At 38.1% G+C, this 22,543-nt stretch overlaps 1 protein-coding gene across 3 annotated transcripts in view; it reads right to left on the bottom strand.

Annotated features, from left to right (window-relative positions):
* LOC132155109 (pre-B-cell leukemia transcription factor 1-like) overlaps positions 1-16,989 on the bottom strand; it is a 62,766-nt gene extending 45,777 nt beyond the window's left edge. For all 3 annotated transcript variants that reach the window (XM_059563906.1, XM_059563908.1, XM_059563907.1), the window contains exons 1-2: positions 16,477-16,989; positions 15,226-15,299 (exon numbers count right to left, since the gene is read on the bottom strand). In XM_059563906.1, the coding sequence (XP_059419889.1) occupies positions 15,226-15,299; positions 16,477-16,664 (262 nt within the window). In that variant the 5' untranslated portion in view covers positions 16,665-16,989. The remainder of the gene's footprint in view (positions 1-15,225; positions 15,300-16,476) is intronic.
* Between the last annotated feature and the right edge of the window lie 5,554 nt (positions 16,990-22,543).

Below are 22,543 nucleotides of genomic sequence, written 5' to 3'. Positions count from 1 at the left end.
ACAGATGTGGCCACAATGCAAAGTCTTGTCTTTGTGACTTCAGAAAGGCTTTTGTATACTGGTGAACATCTCCTCCACCAGGCCAGAGGGTCTGATGTGCGGGGTAAGAGTGGCTCTGCAAGGTAGGCCTGCACCTTTATAGCATCTGAGGTCTTAGAAGAGGTAGCAGAAGGCCTCAAGCTTGCTACCCTCACGTCAAAGTCTTCCCAAAACATGGCCCCTGCACTGGCAGTAGCACCAGGACCTGAAGTATCCTCCTCACTCTGAGCTGGGTTAAAACTGTTAAAGCTGAAGTTATCATAACCTTAATGTTTTAAACTAACATTAATAATTCAAATTCAAAATTTTATTTGCTTTTAATGTATATGTCATTATGTCCTTTTTTGAGCAATCTTCTTATACATATATTACACCACTATGTCAAGTCTGCCTAGGAAAAGCAATTATTATACTAGCAAACTCAAAATTGGAGTAAAAATGAACAAACTAGTATAAATACTTTTTATTGTAAGCTTGAATTATTATATTATTATATAGCCTAGTGTTTATTTACCGATAGACAGTCAAAAAGACAAATTAATCAATATTTTATTTATAACAGGGTTTTATTTATTTATAAAATAATAACAAACCACAGATCCTCAACAAACAGTAACAAAAACACAGTGACAGAAAAGGTCAGAAATAGCGTATGGGTCTGTCACGTGATTAAGGAACGAGTCAAACTCGACCCGAGACCCGAAAGACTCATGAGATGAACTAATCAATTCTCTTTCCGGCTCAAGACTGCGTTAGTTTTGCGTATGGGTCTGTCACGTGATTAAGGAACGAGTCAAACTCGACCCGAGACCCGAAAGACTCATGAGATGAACTAATCAATTCTCTTTCCGGCTCAAGACTGCGTTAGTTTTGCGTATGGGTCTGTCACGTGATTAAGGAACGAGTCAAACTCGACCCGAGACCCGAAAGACTCATGAGATGAACTAATCAATTCTCTTTCCGGCTCAAGACTGCGTTAGTTTTGCGTATGTGGCTGTCACGTGATTAAGGAACGAGTCAAACTCGACCCGAGACCCGAAAGACTCATGAGATGAACTAATCAATTCTCTTTCCGACTCAAGACTGCGTTAGTTTTGCGTATGTGGCTGTCACGTGATTAAGGAATGACTTAAACCCGAGGACTCTTGTCAGATAAGAGGTGAGGTGAGCTAATCACAGACTGAAGACCCAGGTAAAGAAGGAATTTTTTTTTCTGTATCTTATAGCATTTTAGTTTTGTATTGTTTTTAGTGGGATCAACGTTTGCGTAAGTACTAGATGTGTTGGGGAAGTAACACATAACATTTTCATTACATTTTGCTAAAATGAACGAAATGAACGAAATGACTCGAAAAAAGATTCGTTCATTTTGCTGAACGAGACTCAAAAGTCCGAGTCGGTAAAATGATCCGAACTTCCCATCACTACTGCAGAGACGCTGTTCGGGAAGCACGTGACATAAAACGAGGCCAGCTATTGGCTATTCGCTACTTCTCCTGCTGTACTGGCTGAGTAAAACCTCCGGTGGCTCATTACTGCCACACTTTGGTCACCGCAGATTTGAAATATGCACGAAATGAGCCGCTTACGGCAAATAAAAGTTATTTAGCAATGAATCGATGACTAAATTAGTTGACAACTATTTTAATAATAGATTTTTATCGATTAAATCGATTCATTGTTTCAGCTCTAGCACAGAGATCCATCAGTCATGAATAAGATTCGCCCCATTGGTTTTTTTCAGTCCTCCTTGGGCAATATAACGAGTGGACGGTTGACAGCATGTGAAGCATAGAAGCTAACAGCTCTCAAGATCCATTGTTTTGAATGCTTGCTTCACAGTGGATTTTAATAGTGGCTATAAACTATATGCTCCTGTAAAAATATATTTTGATGACATCCCAGAGGAAGTCAAAATTACAAGGAGTAGAAATTAACTCCCATATTCTAACTGCACAGCAATCACAATGGAACAAGACAGATGTTTTTTTGAGCCTGTCCTCCAACAAAAACGACCATATAGGTCGTTTGTGCAAGCACCGTATTATGACCTATATTTACGTTTTAAAGTTAATCGCCCTCTAGCGGGCGTAAAAATAATGACAGTATCACGTTGCTTCTGTCGTCATGAAATGACGTATAACGTCATTACCAATCAAAACGCAAGTTTATTTAAATGCAATGTGTGGGCTTTTTACACCGATCTCACAGTATTTCCTACATATTTTACTAGGTGGCTTATTCGTTCGAATGACCACACCTAACCCCACCCCTAAACCTAACCCTCACAGAAATCATGCTAAATTATGATTTATTGAGCATATACATTTTTATGCACATCCGTTCCCTGGGATCAAACCCAGGATAGCATGATTACCTATCAATGTATAGCGCAATAATCTACCAACTGAGCTACACAGGGGCGTCGGACTGGGGGGGTAAAGGGTACCGAGTACCCAGGGCCCGAGGCAGGGGGGGGGCCCTTAGACGTCAGTTTTCTATACATACATATACATGCACTAACATTTGTATAGCATTTATGTACAACAAAAAAGTTCCTGTGCAAAACTAAACTTGTAGTTAGGCGCTGGTTTGGTATAAAAAAGTCATTTTCATGCTGTGCAGGGCCCCACACCCCTCTCGAATCAATGCAAATGGTACGACCCGCAGGCCAGGTGCTTCTGCTGCGGACCCGCGGTGATTGAATCAGTTGATGAGACAGGAGCTGGAGTGAGCCGTGAAGAGTCATGTCTCTCCTTAAGAAAGGAAAATCAGGGGCTCAAAAACGAAAAGAGAAGCAGAATAAAGAGAGAAGGGCAAATGAGGGCAAGCAGTTGCTCACAAATTTTTTTGAAAAGAGAGGTGAGCTCCAAATGCATCATCAAGCATTGACATTGTTTTAACATAAATATCTACTCCCGGTAGAATAGCATACATTTATGTTTGCATTTATGAATAATATACCAATACTTTATAGTATCACACCCTTCATAGCGAGCAAACAATGTTTCTGATTATTACATGGCTTGGCTGAATTCCAATGTAGAATGCGGTCTGTTATTTCTTGATAACAGACCGCTGCGAAGTATAACAGACCGTTGCCATGAAAAACAGCGCGTTGCTATGGACGCGGAACGGACTATTTTCTTTGGCGGAAGCAATACAATCGTTTTTAAATCAATAAACTCTTCTGCTGCAGTTCTCCCCACTCTCAGAGTCAGAAGTTTACATGAAAACACTGTATATTTCCCTCCATTGTCAAAATCTAACACCCGCGAAAACACAGATCGTTAGCGCCTATTTTACCGCATTGTTATGCAAATTAGCTCGCACACGCTCTTACATTAAGTACAGGATTGTTCTCAGTATAATAATGCACATCTTAATGATTGAAAAATGACTTATTTTAAAACATAATTCAAAGACTGAATGTCTAGTTTGGCGGTTAGTTTACCCTGTGATTCTATAGTCTAGTCTGCATTTATTTTAAACAGACAAATAATCATCAATTATCTTGTACTTAGCCTACACTTTAAAAAAAAGGTATTGTGACAATAAAGGATATTTTAGCAACCATTTGAAGCCATATATTTCAGTTTCAGAGTCAGACCCTGCAGCAGCAGGCCCCTCATCATGGCTAGGTGAAAGCAGTGACAGTGAGGTGGATGTGAGTGTGACAGTGAGACAAGGTGAGCTTTTTAACACTTAGTAATTAGTAATTAAGTGTTAAGAGGAAATAAGCAAAATTAGTACATTGTTATTGTACACATTTAAACTTTAAAGTGTAATTACTAATTACAGTTTAAAGTTTACAGTTTAAAGTTTAAATGTGTACAATAACAATGTACCCATTTTGTTTATTTCCTCTTGTAGCAGAGGCAGAAATAGAAGATGAGGTTGATATAAGTGATCAGAGGGAAAGTGAAGAATGTGATGAAGGTAGTCAGGAGCAGGAGGACAGAGCTGAAGAGGAAAGAGAAGAGAATGAGAGACTTAGGGATACTGGAGAGGGATTGTCAGAGGACCCAGGATTATGGTCAACAACTCTTACTGATAAGCACAGGAAAACTATTGTTCAAATGCTAGCAAAAAACTGGACTTTAAAGACCTGATCAGCAAATTTGCGCATGCAAAGACCCGTCAATGGGCATTTAGTAAAAACTGACATTATTTAGTTTGTGTTTCAGACCAAAGTTTTTCTCATTTGGTATGGTCATTTTCAGAACTGCTTTACAGTATATTTGATTTAGTCCAGGTTTGGACCTGCTAGACCTTTTGTCATCTCAGTAAGTAGTACTTTCGACAATAAAACAAAAATATATTAATCAGAGTGTGGCCTATTTTGTTTACATTTTAAGTGTTTTTATGATAAAAATGCAATACCTTACCCATTGGTATCACTATGGTATTGGGGGCCCAGCAAGATGGTTTGTACCCAGGGCCCAAAATTTGGTGCTACGCCCCTGGAGCTACACGAAACACAAATCAGAGTGCAAATAAAAGAGTACAAAACACTAATATGAAAACGACCTTTTGCCGATAGGGGCGCAATTGTAGTATACGCTCTGATGGGTCGTATTTCAGGGATTTGGACAAACGACCTATACGAGCGTATTGGTTGGAGGGCAGGTTTTTTTTGCATCAAATTCAAGAGCCTACATTGAAAATGTCAACATACATAGAACATAGAATCATCATGAGAATCATAAGAATTGATTGAGATGTTAAACAATTAGCATAATATAAAAGTGCCTTATAAAAACTTGTAGTAACCAATATGAGCAAAACAGAAAAAAAACATGCTCAGAAATAACAAAACCTCTCAGCGTTTACTTCTAGTAAAACTATTTGCCATGTGCAGATTGTTTCACAGATAACTGATTTAATTTGTTTTTCATTACTCCCTTTAGCAAACTGCATGTAAACAAAGAAGCAAGAGGTGTCAGATATGCAATAAAAACGCATTGTTTTTACATTTTATTTTCTGCATTAGTGTCTGCAACTGTGGTTTCTGGGACATTAAGCATTATAATTATAACATCTCCTCACTCCCTAATTAACTTAAACATCCATATTTCACAAACAGCTAATAATACTCACATCAGTTACAACCCACTAACATAAATAAATGGCATAATTTGCCATGGGAATAATAGTATCTGTTGGAAATGTTCTTGTTATTGTTGTCAAAACATCCACTCACATTTTATACACACCGAACACACGTGAAAATGCGTGTCTCCTCTCACATTTTATGCTGACACATTTGAATATGAAGAGCAATGTGGCAGGCACAAGAAAAAGGACGTTATGAATATTTTATAAGTCAACATGCTTCCAGCATTCTGCTGAGAGTAATGGGGGCTAGTATGTGTGTGTTGGGGGGGGGGGGGTATCTGTGAAGACACACTAAATTTGGACAGTAAGGAGTATCACCCTGTCAGCGCGGTACACCGCACATTTGAAACGGCCCATTTAACGGCAGCATGTGCCTTTCCGCTGTGCTCATTTGCATACTTCAGTGAGGCCCTGATGGATGAAGATGGATGAGAGAAAATCAACCTCGCTGAAACAACTGTTATATCAAGGTTAAACTATCCACAAAGCTCTTAACCTGTGCAGCTTTATCTCCCTGCCGCCTCCACAGATATCAATTCATCAATAGCGCCTTATCGGGGAGGATTTCCAAAAGACGCGCACTATGAGGTGTGGTAATAGGAAATCAAATGAAAGCAAAGTGTATGCAGATATAAGGAGGCACGTGCTTACGATGCTGTCAGGGGATATTACCTTGAAAAACAGTGGGCAGCAGCAACAGGAGACACCAGACAGCTGCTTCAGCTCTTGGTCTAAAGCTAAAAAACAACACGGAAATGACAAGAAATGACTAAAAGAGAGAGGGGTAACAGGATCAGGTAATGTTGCAAGCCAAATTCGAACATGTTTTTCCTGCTTGAACACCATATTCTCTGATGAGAGTTGATAAGGATTCGATGGAGGAGGTTTGGCTTCAGGTCGAGGTAAACTCTACTGCACATGCCTTGACATTTCACTGTTCCTTTTTCTGGCAGGAGGCTTGAAGTGCAATATATCACTAGAACAGCCTTCTTCCTCCCCTACTCCCAAATGCACAAACACACACACACCTGCCACCCATGTTTCCGTCTGTGCTCTAAGCAACGGAAGACCTAGACAAGAGCTGCTAAAAGCAGTTATGTAGGACACCGGAGCACAATGCTGATTATGCAAAAGCCAAAAAAGGAAAATGACAGTCATTAACAGGATTCCAGGAGTTAACTGTCCATAACTAACACTGCAAAGGCGAGCTGGCAAACAGGGACAATCGGGAGTGTGAGTATGTGTGTGTATTCAGGAATAGCGAGCATACACTGTACAAACAGTTCTCAGTTTAGAAACAAACTATAATAGCAAACACACAATTAGTCGAAAGACACAAGACCTGCGTCCTCAAGGTCAGACGCTATTGAATCTTTTGTGTTTAGCGTACAGGAAATAATTACTATCCACATAATTACAGAAGGTGACTGTGATGCAATTCACAAATGCACTGTATTGCCTTCGTATCATTTTATTCTTCATCTACTGCATTTTTGAGGGGAAACCCACTGAGCTATTGCAAGACCTTGAATTCCTTGCCACATGAGGTGCTCTTTGTTTCCCCTCGATTAAGCTTGCCTGAGTGTTCAGGGCAGAGTGTTTCACGGTTCCTCGGTGTGTGTGTGGTGTTGCCAGGCGGCCGTGGTGAGCGTTGACCCCTGCTAAAGCTCCTGCTCCTCAGCCCGCTGTGCTAAAAGCTACCTACGCGCTCACTGGCCACCATGTTGGGAAGTGATCCAAATCCACCGCCTCATGCCCCCCATACATGCTCTGCCCCTCCACAGCCGGGCATACATTCAGTCACATCTGCTGTGCTGTCAATTGAAGTGTGTTAAAACACTTCCTCCTAACTTAATGTGCGACTAACTGTATGTAAGCCAATCATTGATCAATTTCTCCAAAAATTATAAACATTCTGGCACCATCATAAAATTTTAGTTTGTTTAAGCATCTCAACCTTCCTGGCATGCCAACAGAGGTTCAACCAATGTTGTGAGTTAGGGGCGGGGCTATCTGTTTGACTGACCAATTGCCGATGGGGAAATGTTTGGGAAAACCGTTTGAAAAACGGCATTGTTTCTGCAATTTCACTTGCTAATGCTAGAAGAATAGAAACTTTAACTTAATTTTAACTCTAGAACTTTAACTCAAAGTAATGTACTAGAATGCCTTTTCAGAATCAGAATAAGACTTGTTTATGTTTTTGAAAGAAATAATATTACTGTTACATTACAACTGATTTCTATATTAATATATTCAAATGTAATTTATTACTGCAATGGCAAAACTGAATTTTCAGCATAAAAAAAGTCTTTAGTGGCACATGATCCTTCAGGTAATTTGGTGCTCAAAAAACATTTCTTATTATTATCAATTTTGAAAACCATCAGGCTGCCTGATACATACATAACTTTTGTGAAACTTTTGTCCAGGATTATTTGATGAACCGAAAGTAGAAAAAGAACATAATTTATTTGAAATTTAAATCTTTTGTAACATTACTGACTTCTTAAATTGTATTTACACACTACATCAGCTTTTAGTGGGAATAAATTACACTTAAAATTTGAATTAAAATTATATAAAAATGCATTAATAAAACATACTTATACACTTTATACAACCATAAGACAATACAAGGGAATACGTTTTTCTTGAAAAAAATTTGTTGGTAAGTCACAGTTTATCATTAACCCACAAAAATTCTAAGTTTTTCTGCATTAAAGTATTGCCAATCAGATAGGAAAACCACTGAGGACGGTGGCTTAATTCATAATTTCTCTCCTTCACTCTCTGAGAGAGAAAATGTGTACACTCAAGTATGTGTTCACGGAGGGGGTTACACAGGCTCATAGCCATCCCTTTTGTTTCTCACGGCAGCGGCAGCTTCATTAGCATAAATTATAATATTTCAGGGCAAGAGAGCGACTCATAGCTATGAGTTACCTTCACATAACGACACACATCCTCTCACACCCCTCGACTCTATATCTCCTCACCCGCTGTAACATCTGGCCCCCCTGCTGATTAAAGAGAGTAGGGGGATCTTTAGCACAGCCACACCACGCCAATAACATTACATTAATCTACATTAGAAACATTCATTACATGCTAAACCACTCAGACAACATGCCTCTTCCCCAGCGCACTCTGTATATCATATCATTAGCTTAAAGTATATGGAATGAATATGAAAATACACTTCCCTGTTGAGACATTCCCTCAAGTAAAATAGACGTGGCTGAGGCAACACTATAACTGTATGGTGAAATCTAACAAAGGTAGACGATATCAGTGTCATTTTATTACTCTAATACCCACCATCTATAAAATGTTAATGTCTGTAAAAGTCATTTTTGAGTCGATAGTCTACAGGATGTTTTAGCTCACAGTTACTCAGCTTGAGTGTGTGTGTGCAGTTTCTCAATCCCTCCACATTTCCCCGAACACAGGATACGACAGCGAATAAATGTTGATCAGTGTTGATTCCATCCAATGAGTGCATGTCGACTGACAGTGTTCCTAAGCTGCGGCGAAAGGCGGCCATTAATCTTGGTCTGGTTTAAGTAGCATATATTAATTTGTGTCATTTTTACGAAATCGAGACAGGAATGGGCGCTCGCCAGTCTGTGTTTGACAGCTCATAGCAGCGGGAGAAGTGGGGGCCTAATGGCTAGGGGGAATATAGGGGGGTCTTTAATGTATTGCGCCGCTAACGCCGCCACTGCCATCGTCGAAATCAAACAGCGGGACATGGGAGAACAACAATCGCCGGCCTTTGAATTAAACTAAATGAACTCCTGGGGTGTTGGTATGGCAACCGTTGCTGGAAACGGCACCGCCTTTTACACATAAGGCATGTAAGGAAATGAATGAACTGAAATGTGTTTGTAACGATGAGGATTTTGTGGCAGAGAAAGCCCTAATGCTGTTATATGGATCACGGCCATTGACTGCACTGCTGAGGGGCTGAGTCTGACTCCACAGAGACAATAATAGCATCTGCAGAGCCTTTTACTGTAATTCGCTTTTTTACATTGAGCTACAAACTGCACCACAGACTAATCTCAGACAGAAAAAAAGAGCTCCGTCGCATCTGCAAGCAAATTTCCTCTCTAAAGCCATTTTTAATCCAATAAGCGAATAGATGTTTACGCTATAATGGCTCTGAATATGATATCTGTCAGACAACTATGAACAACGCTCAGTTTGTAGAATGGCTGGCAATGATACTGCAGATATCCAAACCAGCCAGCGCTTCCATGCTTTTATGCACTTTAGATGCATTCAAATCGTTTGAAAGGAAATATTAAATGAACATTACGACTATCGAGCCTTACACTAAAACAAACAATGAATGCGAGAAACGGTAGCCTATATCCCTTACTTAAAATACAATGATATATTCGGGGTAGGGCTGCATGATTAATTAAAATAAAACCGAAACAGTGATATATGCGCTGCGTGTTTCAGTGTATAACGTGGTACTGTGTGCTTTTTACATGAGCAGCTCGTGTTTTCAGTATCTCAGAGTAGCTCGAAAGCAGTGAATGCTGCTTTATGCAAAATCCATCTCTGCAGCCAATCTGAGTTTGAGTTGCTTATAACGTTGGGAATGCAACATATGCCAACAATATTCCCAAACATCTAATGAGAAGTGCTTATCAACTGACTTTGGTCAACAAGGGCCCTATTATATACAGTAAATATATATATATATATATAAAATAGTATTAGTTTTGTTTCAGATTGTATTTAGTAGAAGTAGTAGTAGTAGTAGTAGTAGTAGTAGTAATCATAATAACAACAATGATGATTATTTTCATGTGTTGGAATGCTTTTTAATACAGGAAAGGAGGAGGGGTGGGTTTTTTGATCCTAAAGCAATGTGAAATAATATTAACATGATGTTGTCAGCCAAGACTCTGAACCGAATGGAGTGCAGGTACGAAATTCAACCGGTTTCAACCAGGTTTCAATCAGGCCCACCATAACCAAAAGCCATATCAATAATTATTCCATAAAATGAGGGTTTGGGTTCCTTTATTGACCATCCGCAGAAGGAAAACACCTCCCACACAAAAAGCGCTTCTTCACTATTCACACGGGCAACCTGTTATCAGAGCTAATTAGAGACTCCCACCTCCGTTATACATTTCTGTAATTAGGCTCTTAAAACATGATTAACATGTCTCAATTACGCCAGTCATCATTTGCATAATTTATAAGGAGCTCTAATTGCGAGTGAGTTTAGACTTGAAGCTGGGTAATAACAGAAACACACAGGAAACATTATGCTGCTACTGAGGCATGGCCGTTCCAACGGCCCTAAGTATGATTAGCAATCACGTTCCAAATAAAACAGGAGGAGGAGAGACTCCCCACATGTAGCTGTAGCAAACACAATATTTCTCCACAATTCGTTATGATGGTCATTAGATATCTCGCCAGCTCTAAAATGATGTGCCACACAAAGAACAAATGAGTTAAGGAATGAAGTCCAAACTTTATTAAGCGCGGTGTTGCAACCACTACTACCGCTACAATAAAGGTAAAAGAACACTGTGAATAAATATGTGAATATTACAAGATAAATATACATCAAAATACAACAAGTACTCTGTTTACTTGTGTTTTCAAATCTCATCTCATAATAGCTATGTTAATATAAGAAAGAAAGACATTTATTTGAAGTTGAAAGATATTTTGTAAGAATTTTGCAGCTGAATATTGTGTTAAAGGTAAATTAATTACTTTTCTGAGACAAGTGGGTGAGAAAGTGAGATACATATGAGGTTGTATCACTCATTTGACATGAGATACAAGTAAGGATTAAGGACATGCTTGTTAATGTGTGCATGTGTCAGGTTAGATGATAACAGTGTATCGAATATCTCCATATTGCTTATAGCATCATGCACAAGCCAAAAAGCATAATTTGTTGAATGCCACCTTACATGAACTCTAAATACATGTTTTTGATCTTGTTGTAAACACTAAATCCATGCAATTTTTTTCAAAATGTCATAAATCTTCTGCTGGAACAACAGATTTCTCTCTGGTGACATATACCAAACTTCTCCAGACATTTATTTTGCTTAAACCACACCTCTTTCTCACAACTGACTGCAAGCTCACATTCAGGTGCTCGCCAGTGAATTAGGGTCAATGACATGTCTATTATAAAAATACATAAAAAATTCAATTAATAGAGAACGATGATTTGAATACTATGAGGAGAATGTTTTCAATTTCCTAATTAAAATTCATTATAAATATTTTAGGGCATAAAACCCCTGCAGACCCTCATAAGTGTGTGTCTAGGCCAGTGCATTACTTAAAATATCAGTTAATTTTTATGACAAGGCAAGGTTAGTTCAGGCTGTAAAATGTCATGTGGTCCAACTAAATCCTCAGAAATTGAATGACATTTGTTAATAATACATCAAAATATTTTGAAAAAAAAAAAACATGAAAAATCTATTTTTTGAAAATAAAAATTAAGATGCGTGTAGACTCATATATATTTAAATTTTAAGGAAAATATGTTATATGTTTTACTTGTTAGTTACAACACATGACATTTTTAGAACAAATACTGAAACTTTTCTAAAAGTTTTTCTAGATTGTATGAAACCAATATGAACTAGACCTAACCCTTTTTTTTGTTGTTGATTTTTCCTTTCCTTTTTGGTGGACATTTTTTAACCCTCTATGGTTCAGCGAGTTCAAGTTCAAGTTTATTTTTCAAAGCTCTGTTCATGATTGTGCAAATGTATGTCCATGTGAAACAGGCTTGATGAAAGCCCCAAGGGTAAAGAAGCTGAAACCCGATACCAACAAACATCCAAGTTAATGTCTATGTCAAAGTTTCCACACACGAATATCTATATGTGCCAATCACCAAATTCAAATACACACACAGTGGCCTTGCATTTCCAAGAGCACACAGTACACACAAATACATAATCCGAAACACTTACGGCCCCTATCCCGCATCACATCCTGTTCCGTAAGCCGCAATATTTATTTATAGTCACACGCTGGCCTGTGCTGTGTTAGCTCGGTCAGGCCCTGTGTAAAAATACACGACGAGGTCAGGAGTTCAGGCCGGCTCTATCTGCTGCTGGCACACCATACTGGCCTGCTTGTCAGCTTCTTGCCAGAGGAGGACTCATCCCCACACCATCCTATTGCATGGCTGTCAACACGACGATGCCACGCTACACGTGGTGTGCCAGGTAACTCGCAGCCGTGTCAATCTCGCCAAGACGGCCATAGGTTACAAAGAATTACGGGAGTCGTGTCATTCCATGCTCTCTCAACACGTCTCCAGATGAAATATATTAGCGGAGTGAAAATTTATTGTTCCCGTCTGAGAAACTGTGTCACGTCTGAATAGGAATTACGAGTCGCGCTTAAATCAGCAGGCTGAGGTGCCTGAGGTGACGACACAGTTCATCCAAACATTCGAAGTTCTTGTAAATCAAGGTTATCGCGAGCACAAAAACTTCATTTTTTTGAAAACAGAGAGCCACTGTTTCATTGAGACAAGCTCTCAACCTCCACAGTCTGTTATGAAAGCTAACACTCCACTGTTCCACAGCACACAAGACCATTTCAACAAAACAGACCTGCTACGGATTTAATAACCTCGCTTTACAGGAATCCACCTGGGACTCTACAGCTGCAACAATGTAAAACCATGAACAAGGCTGACTCTTTATTTAAAAGAAAATAAATGAAAAAGGGCCTGGCAAAAAAATGGTGGCTGCTCTCGTTTGAGCGCTCTACACTCAGCAAATTTGCAGTAAATGTCACAGCGGAGGGTTGAGCCATTTTCTCTGTGGCGGCGGTGGATTTTTAGTGGTGTCTGTCTGTGCAGTGTGAAATTACACCCTCACATTAAAAAGAGACAGAAGTGAACCGAGGTACAGCAGCTCACAGCTAATTCTGTAAGAGAGAGCACAGGGGGATTTAATGTACAAGGACCTTTCAAATCAACCATCGGGGCTTGAGTTGACTTATTTTCAGTGTTTGCTCAACCATGTCCCCGACAGCATTTTCAGTATTAGAAAATGACACCTAAAATCACTGATTCTTTTTTCTTTCTATTTTCGGAGTGTTTTCTTAAGTCACAACCAGGCTACTATCAATAGAAATCACTTTAAAAAAATATATATTTTTTTTTTCTCTCTCTCAATTCCCAGGCCAGGACTAAAAAAAAACTACAGAAATAGTATATATATATATATATATATATATATATATATCTTGCCCTACTGTTCCAGTTCCAAAAGTTTCCTTCCTCCCACTTCCTTCAACAACTGGAAAGCCCAAACTTTGTTTAGTGTTTTCAAAATGAAACAAACAAAAAAACAGGAATCAGCTAATGTTAATATTTTTACACAAGCACTGATCAAATGCAGGTAGGATTGATTTTGATGATCCGATGCTCCTAATGAAGTCCTGAGAGAGAAAACTGAGGCACAGAGGAAGCTGAGATGAACGCCCCTTTGACAAAAACACCAGGGCTGCGTTCAAACACAAACAAAAGCTCAACATGGGGTGTGTGTAGGGGGCATCTCATTTATGCATTGAGATATTAAAAATATAATATAGGCAGAGAACAACAAACAACTAATTCACACACTCCTCATGTTGGGCGTGACATCACAACTAGAATTCAACCAAAAAAGCTGCATCTTCGTAATCAAACATTTTTATAACGTGTTTGGAGTCTAACCAGGTTCGCCTCTTTAGTCAAAAGCCCTGCAGGTTCTTGGTTGCCAGGAACTGTGGGAAGAGAAGCAGGAGCAAAAAGCCAGGAAGAGGTCCAAGTCACTTTGTTCTTCATCTTGGAAACGAACTTTGAGTGAACCCGGGTGATGCCAGCCAGTTCAAAAGAGTCAGGCATAACTCTTTCCCTCCTCGGAGAACCTTGCTAAACAAGAGGAGGATAAAAGCGAACAAAAAGTGCCATGAGGCCCCTGTGATGGCTAATACAGTGGTCCTCCGAAACCCTCTTCAGTCGGTCAGAGTTTCACTGTGGAAGAGGAAACTTCTCCACTGCAATGCCTTTTAGACAGTGTGGCAGAGAGCCAAATTCAGCTTCCATGTAATAAATCCATGTAATCTTTGTAAAGTACACTTTGGGGCTAATTAGTAGGAAGATACAGCTGTGCTTTCTTTCCTTTTTTTTGACATTTGTTATTGTTTCTTGTTGTAGCAATCTGCCTCGAAAGCCTTCACTCAGGGATGATCGCATAATGAAAACAGCATGTTCATTTCACTCTAATGAATAGCGCTTCTGGTGGACTTTTTAAACTGCTCTTAAAGTGCCTTACTCAACCAGCTACTTTTTATGCATACAAAAGCTTCCAAATGTATCCATTAACAATTTAGAATGCACATGTAGCCAGACAGCGCAGCCAAAAAAAAAAAAAGGTATGTCGCAAGTTTAGAGTCGAGTTTATAAAACTCAGATGGGCATTAACAAAACCATGAGCCAGAGTGAGTAATTTAAAGCTAACACTCAAAATCACAGTTTAATAAATAAAAGTGCATCCTAAAATCCTATTTTCAAACTAAAGCCATTGATATTCTCATATACTGTAGGCTATAAAAGAAAAATAAAATGAGAAAAGCCTCATCAGTATCGCTCAGTGCACCATAACATAACCAATGATACAATACAATGTAAAATGCTGCATTAGGTAATACACTTCAGCTCATCTGCACAAATTATAATCCTAGCACATAAAATAATCATAGCTATCTATCTGAAGAATCACACAATATTTGAATACCATGAATTTTTGTGTTATTATTGTAATTACAGAACTTTGATATAGTGCAGTCTTGACTCTAACTGCAAATTCTCCTCTATCAAAATATCTAATAACGCGCATTCTCACAAGACATGCAATACATCACTGTATTAAAAGAGCTCTGCAAAAAAATAAAATAAAAAAATCTATATTTCAATATTGAGCTTAATGTGATAACCAAAGGGTAGCACTTGCAAGTTTTAACTTTCTGTTCTCTATGTAAGACAGGAAAACCCACCTGTTTTTTCTTTTATTTCACAGAGGACGTTGAATAGAGCCGGCTTCATTCTGTGACAATTCAGTGCATGTTTCCTAAAAACACAAAACAGAAACTAAACACTAAGCCGTCACTATGCATGACCTGTCAAAACTGTCAAAACACAGCCATTAGGCTTAGAAGGAATGCCTGCTATGTCTGATGGAAATGTGTTTTTGACTATTTTACCAATGGTATTTGATAGAAGACAGCTGACAAATGGCTCTAAATTGTGCAGCACTTTTTTTGGAAGTGAAGCATGTGTTAAATGAGTAAAAACTGTCTGAATGTTTCATGTGCATCACAGATAGCACCATGAATTGGATTGCAAAGTGAAATTACTATCAAAATTATCATATAAGATTACTAGCTACGTTCCTTTTCCAGAAAACAGCACAACAAACATTAAATTAATAAATATTAAAACACAAATATAACTTGCGTATCAGTATAAAAGTGTTTTAATATGCATGGTAATTATCAAAAATGCTTTAAAGTCAATTTCAAGTGGTTCAAATGTGATTTTAAAATGCTTGCATTTATTTCAAAGTGTTTTAGTAACACCTGTGTTGACAGTTGCCAAGGTTAAGAGGGTCAAGTGAATTAATTTTTGTCAACACTTCAGTCATATAAATTAGGTCTCATGTAGTTGCCTCATTAATTTGAATAACTATAAGTTAATGTGTTATTTTTTCATAAAACATTTATATGGAAAGTAGCAGATTTAAATCCGCTCCTTCAATACGCAAACAAGTAGTGAGAAACACTGTAGACACATTGTCAGTTATGGATTTCTGACAAATTCAACCATGCATAGTTGGTAATATTTATTTCGTTGCTTAGTTCTTATGTGTTTGTAGTCCAATAAATAATAAACTGGGTCTGAATCCACCCGCCACATGTAGGCTAGTAAGTCTATATGGAATTGAATCAATGCGCTTTCTCATTTGTAACCTGCGAGATCCAGAGCAATTGGAAATCGAAACGATGCATCTGGGAAGAAGAAGGCTGAGATTATGCACAGAAGCACTCGGAAGTGGCTGTAACTTATTTGTAATGCAAATAAAAAATTACGCCAGTATAAAAGTTTGAAAGAAGACGCGAAAAAAAGTCGGTGCTCTTCGGGAAGCGCGTAAAAATATAAAGCAGCTGACTTGTTAAAACATTCGGTTTCAGTAGCTGCTATGAAGTTAATAATACAGAGACAGCATGCGTACATTCTTGGATATGTACCTGGCTTGTGCCTCGTCCAGACTTTCGTCGGTTATGGTCATGATTTGTTGTAATATGTCTCCAATGTCCTGTTTTCTTCCCTCGCCGTCCGCTCCTCCCGTGCCATCCAGCATATGCCGCGCCAGGCCGGGGTGTCCGGCCATGCCCACCCCGTGAGAGGAGTGCATCAACCGGGGCTGATCGTCCATCCTCGCCGCTGTTCTCTAGACTCTGATTACTTTTTCAATTCTTGCCTAGGAGAAGGAAAATTCCTTTAGGAACTCTCTCCGTCACTCCTCTTTTTTCTTACTGGATGTCAGGAGTGCGATTACAACATGGAGAGAAGGAGAGAGGGGAGAAAAGGCAAAGCTCCTTCTCACAGCTGGTTTGGGTGAAATCTGATCTGGAGAGCTGCTTTAGGATCAAGCCACTCCTGCTCCTGCCACCAAAGCCAAGACAACAGAGCCCAACTTTGTCTAAAGGCTGCTGTAATCCTGTGTAATCTGTGACTCTGCCGAGTAACTCCTTGTTTCCTTTGACAGCTTTACGACTGAAACAGCTTTAAAACGTGCTTTGAAGGCGTTAAACGTGGGGGGAGATAAGTGCTTTTGTTTCGTACAGGTCTGCTGGCAACACTTGACACATAACGGGAAGCTCCACCCACCAACACTGGCACATAGCGATGGGGCGCCGCCCATCACCCGTGATTGGACGAGAGTGCGCTGTTGGCCCCGCCTCAGTTCTTCCACGATACGTCAATCATATTTCCGAGGAAGGTGGGTCGCCGTAATAAGCTCTAAGATGTGGCGTTAGCGCTGGGACTGGACAGGGTGGTAACGCGGTGATGGATAGATAGAGGTTGAACATGAAAATAAATAATGGTTCTTTCTTGGTGTAAAGTTTCCGTGTCCATTCTTTCCCACTATTATTAACCAGGACGGGAATCTAGCTCCATGTTATGGGTTTCAGCAGAGTTGTTAATGTATTTTACACAAAGTTATAAATTATAAATTAAAGTCAAACTGTCAAATGTGAACATTTGTACATTGCAGATTATGTCTGTGTCAAAACCCCATAAAACATGTCATAACACAGATACAACTGCCATGATACAAGTAATATTTACAGGGTCTATTAATCAGATTGCTCTGCATGTATACCATGATCATATTACACGTAAGCATGTAATTTAACATGAGGGAAAATGCCCCCTTTAAAAACATTTATACACGTAAAACAATAAATTAAAAACACTCAATTTAATGTTTAATTAATTACTATATATATATATATATACAGTCGTGGCCAAAAGTTTTGAGAATTACATAAATATTGAAAATTGGAAAAGTTGCTGCTTAAGTTTTTATAATAGCAATTTGCATATACTCCAGAATGTTATGAAGAGTGATCAGATGAATTGCATAGTCCTTCTTAGCCATGAAAATTAACTAAATCCCAAAAAAACCTTTCCACTGCATTTCATTGCTGTCATTAAAAGGACCTGCTGAGATCATTTCAGTAATCGTCTTGTTAACTCAGGTGAGAATGTTGACGAGCACAAGGCTGGAGATCATGATGTCAGGCTGATTGGGTTAGAATGGCAGACTTGACATGTTAAAAGGAAGGTGATGCTTGAAATCATTGTTCTTCCATTGTTAACCATGGTGACCTGCAAAGAAACGCGTGCAGCCATCATTGCGTTGCATAAAAATGGCTTCACAGGCAAGGATATTGTGTCTACTAAGATTGCACCTAAATCAACAAATTATAGGATCATCAAGAACTTCGAGGAAAGAGGTTCAATTCTTGTAAAGAAGGCTTCAGGGCGTCCAAGAAAGTCCAGCAAGCACCAGGATCATCTCCTAAAGAGGATTCAGCTGCGGGATCGGAGTGCCACCAGTGCAGAGCTTGCTCAGGAATGGCAGCAGGCAGGTGGGAGCGCATCTGCACGCACAGTGAGGCGAAGACTTTTGGAAGATGGCCTGGTGTCAAGAAGAGCAGCAAAGAAGCCACTTCTCTCCAAAAAAAACATCAGGGACAGATTGATCTTCTGCAGAAAGTATAGTGAATGGACTGCTGAGGACTGGGGCAAAGTCATGTTCTCCGATGAAGCCTCTTTCCGATTGTTTGGGGCATCTGGAAAAAGGCTTGTCCGGAGAAGAAAAGGTGAGCGCTACCATCAGTCCTGTGTCATGCCAACAGTAAAGCATCCTGACACCATTCATGTGTGGGGTTGCTTCTCATCCAAGGGAGTGGGCTAACTCACAATTCTGCCCAAAAACACAGCCATGAATAAAGAATGGTACCAAAACACCCTCCAACAGCAACTTCTTCCAACAATCCAACAACAGTTTGGTGAAGAATAATGCATTTTCCAGCACGATGGAGCACAGTGCCATAAGGCAAAAGTGATAACTAAGTGGCTCGGGGACCAGAATGTTGAAATTTTGGGTCCATGGCCTGGAAACTCCCCAGATCTTAATCCCATTGAGAACTTGTGGTCAATCCTCAAGAGGCGGGTGGACAAACAAAAACCCACTAATTCTGACAAACTCCAAGAAGTGATTATGAAAGAATGGGTTGCTATCAGTCAGGATTTGGCCCAGAAGTTGATTGAGAGCATGCCCAGTCGAATTGCAAGGTCCTGAAAAAGAAGGGCCAACACTGCAAATACTGACTCTTTGCATAAATGTCATATAATTGTCGATAAAAGCCTTTGAAACGTATGAAGGGCTTGTAATTATATTTCAGTACATCACTGAAACAACTGAAACAAAGATCTAAAAGCAGTTTAGCAGCATACTTTTTGAAAAAAAAAATATTTATGTAATTCAAAAACTCAAAACATTTGGCCACGACTGTATATATATATATATATATATATATAGCGTGTGTGTGTGTGTAGATATAGATAGATATACAGTATATGTCTGTACACACACACACACACACGTTTGTTTTTGTGAAAAGTGGGGACATCCCATAGGCGTAATGGCTTTTATACTGTACAAACTGTATATTCTGTGGCTCTACACCAACCCTACCCCTAACCCTAATATATATATGCACTCACCATGCCCACTCAATGTGTCTTGGAAAAATGATCTGACCTGCAGTTTGCTCTGCCATGTGGTCTTTTTAATGGTATTAAATTCACTGGCTATTGACATGGGGCTCAGAATGTGGCAGAAATGTCACGCTCTGTCTGCAGGTGCTGGGAAAAGGACCAATAAAGAGAGTGTTAAAGAGGCCATTTCTGATGCCTGAGTACCCATCATTGGTGCAAATATTCCAGAAGCACCACTCCAACTATTCATCTCATCCCTGTGCTCCACATATGAGGTGTGTCACCTTCCATTATGTTCCTTATGAGAAACGACACCACTTTAACCTGTCCTACTTAGGAGGTGACTGCTGACATATACTGGTAGTATAGGTAATATCACAACTTTTTATTGCATACAATATCATCAATTTCAGAGAGCAAAAAAAGATATGAAGGATAACGGAGAAATTATTCAATATGTTATGACTATATTCAGAGCTCATGTATTACATGCATGTATTACATTCTTTTTTTCTTCTTCTAGTTTCTCTGATTGCTATGATAAATGGGTTATTAAGCACTATACAAACTATTACCAACAATGATAGATAATAATAAATGACAATAATTATAATAAATTAATATTTTTTTTTTTTTTACATTTAATATTATTATTAGAATTATTAGAATTTATTAGGATTAACCCCTTGAGATGTATCATCTCGTTTTCGAGGGGGTCCTTACAATGAAACACAATTACAACTTAAAGAGCAACAAGATTACAATTAACAAAACATCAACAACAGGCAAACAATAAAACATCACCAAAAAACAACAAACAAAAAACAACAACAACAGTACACATAACAACAACGACAGTTTCAATGATAGCATGTGCAATCTACTTTAAAATAAGATAATAGAGATTGTTTAAACAACCGAAAAGAAGTAATGGATCTAATATCTATAGGCAAATTATTACAGTCTAGTACAGATTTAAACATAAATGCTCTCTTACCAATTGTTTTTTTAACACAAGTTAGAGCCTAACTTGATGATCTGAAAAAAAGTGTACAAAGTACTGTTCTAGATAACTAGGATAATCAAAGTAAATACATTTAAATATAAATCGGAGCCAGTGAGTCTGCCTTCTCACATTCAAAGATGGCCACTGAAGTGCATCATACATTGTACAATGGTGAGTGGAAAAAGAACATCCTAAAACGAATCTACAAATTCTATTATATGCCGAATTAAGTGAGACAAGATCAGATTTTAATGCCGTCTGATAAACCACATCACAGTAATCAAAAAACGGAAATATTAATTGAACAACTAGTTTCTTACGAACACTATAAGAGAAGCAATTTCGAGATCGATGCAAAATACTCATTCCAACATTGACTTTTCGTAAAACATGATTAATATGTGGTTTAAAGGAGAGTTTAGAATCAAGCCATACACCAAGATATTTAATAGTGTCAACTCTATGCAGAGGAGTACCGTCTTTACATGAAATAACACAAGAACAGGTTTTAGAATTAAGTTTGTCTAGAACCAAAAATCATAGTATATGACTTGGTTTTATTAAGAACTAATTTATTAGCCAAAAGCCAGTCTTGTAAACTATTAAAATCCGACTGAAGAGATAACTGAATTTGCAAAGGATCAGAATTACATTGTATATATGACAGTATCATCCACATAAAGTTGAACCTGACAATTTTTAAGAAGTAATGGTAGATTATTTACATAAATAGAAAAAAGAAGTGGTCCCAGAACTGAACCTTGAGGCACACCTCTTTGTTGAATCAGGAAATCAGATTTATTCCCATTTAGGACAACGCATTGTTTCCTGTTGTGCAGATATGAATTAAACCACAAAATTGTATTTTTTGAACAACCAATAGCATGAAGTTTATCTAAAAGCAAATAACGATCAACCAAATCAAAAGCTTTAGTCAAATCAAAAAAAAAAAAAGCACCTGTAAGCTTGCCATTATCTGAGGCTGAAAACACATCATTTGTAAACTTAAGTAATGCAGTAGTTGTGGAATGATTAGACCTAAAACCAGATTAAGATGATGATAGAATATTATTAATAGATAAATAATTTGAAAGTTGTTTATAAATTAATTTTTCAAAAACTTTAGATATAGAACATATAATAGATATTTGTCTATAGTTATTATTATCGAGTACATCACCTCACTTATAAAGCGGAGTAATGCGTGCACATTTTCCAGAGCAACTCACATGTAGACAAAGAAAGATTAAATAAATCAGCTAGTGGATACATAAGAATATGTGAAGATAATTTAAGATACCTATTTTCAATTCCATCTAATCCTTCACCACTAGTCACTTTTAATTCATCAATGGCACTCTGAACATCAATTGGACTGGGAGCAATCTTCCCAAATGAAAATGAACTATTACATGATAAAGTCTCATTACAAATATTAGTATTCAAGTAAGAGGCAGATACTAAAGTAGACCAAACTGAAGAAAAATGCTGATTAAATTCTTGCGCAATAGATAAGGAGTCATGAAGTATTATATTATCATTAGCTCTAATTTGATTAACTGAATGTTTATTTGATGTATTAATAATGTTTTTAATTTTATTCCAGAATTGCTTAGGATTTTTATAATGGATTCATGAATTCATGAATTCATAAAAATTATATTGTACACATACATAAAATGTATGCTTTTTTAAAAAAAAAACGAATCATGAAGGTTCACCCCTAAACATAATTGTTAGTGGGTTTGGGTATCAGTGATAGAAAGTTCATTATACAAAAAAACTCTTAACAAAGACAGAAAAAAAAAAAATATATATATATATATATATATAATTTACTAGTTATTTCCTAGTTACCATTAGTAACAACCAACCCGATACACACGCAAATGTAAGATTTTTATTAAAAAAAAGTTAAAACATAACCATCAGTGGGACATAAGCCGATCATATGAAAACATACAAATTAAATTGTGCAAATTTCTACAAATTAGCCACAAATTTGGTAAAATGTA

The sequence above is a fragment of the Carassius carassius genome, chromosome 12 (assembly GCF_963082965.1).
Source record: "Carassius carassius chromosome 12, fCarCar2.1, whole genome shotgun sequence".
NCBI classification, from domain to species: domain Eukaryota; kingdom Metazoa; phylum Chordata; class Actinopteri; order Cypriniformes; family Cyprinidae; genus Carassius; species Carassius carassius.
The sequence above is the reverse complement of the archived record's forward strand: the minus strand, read 5'-3'. Positions and strand labels throughout refer to the sequence as shown.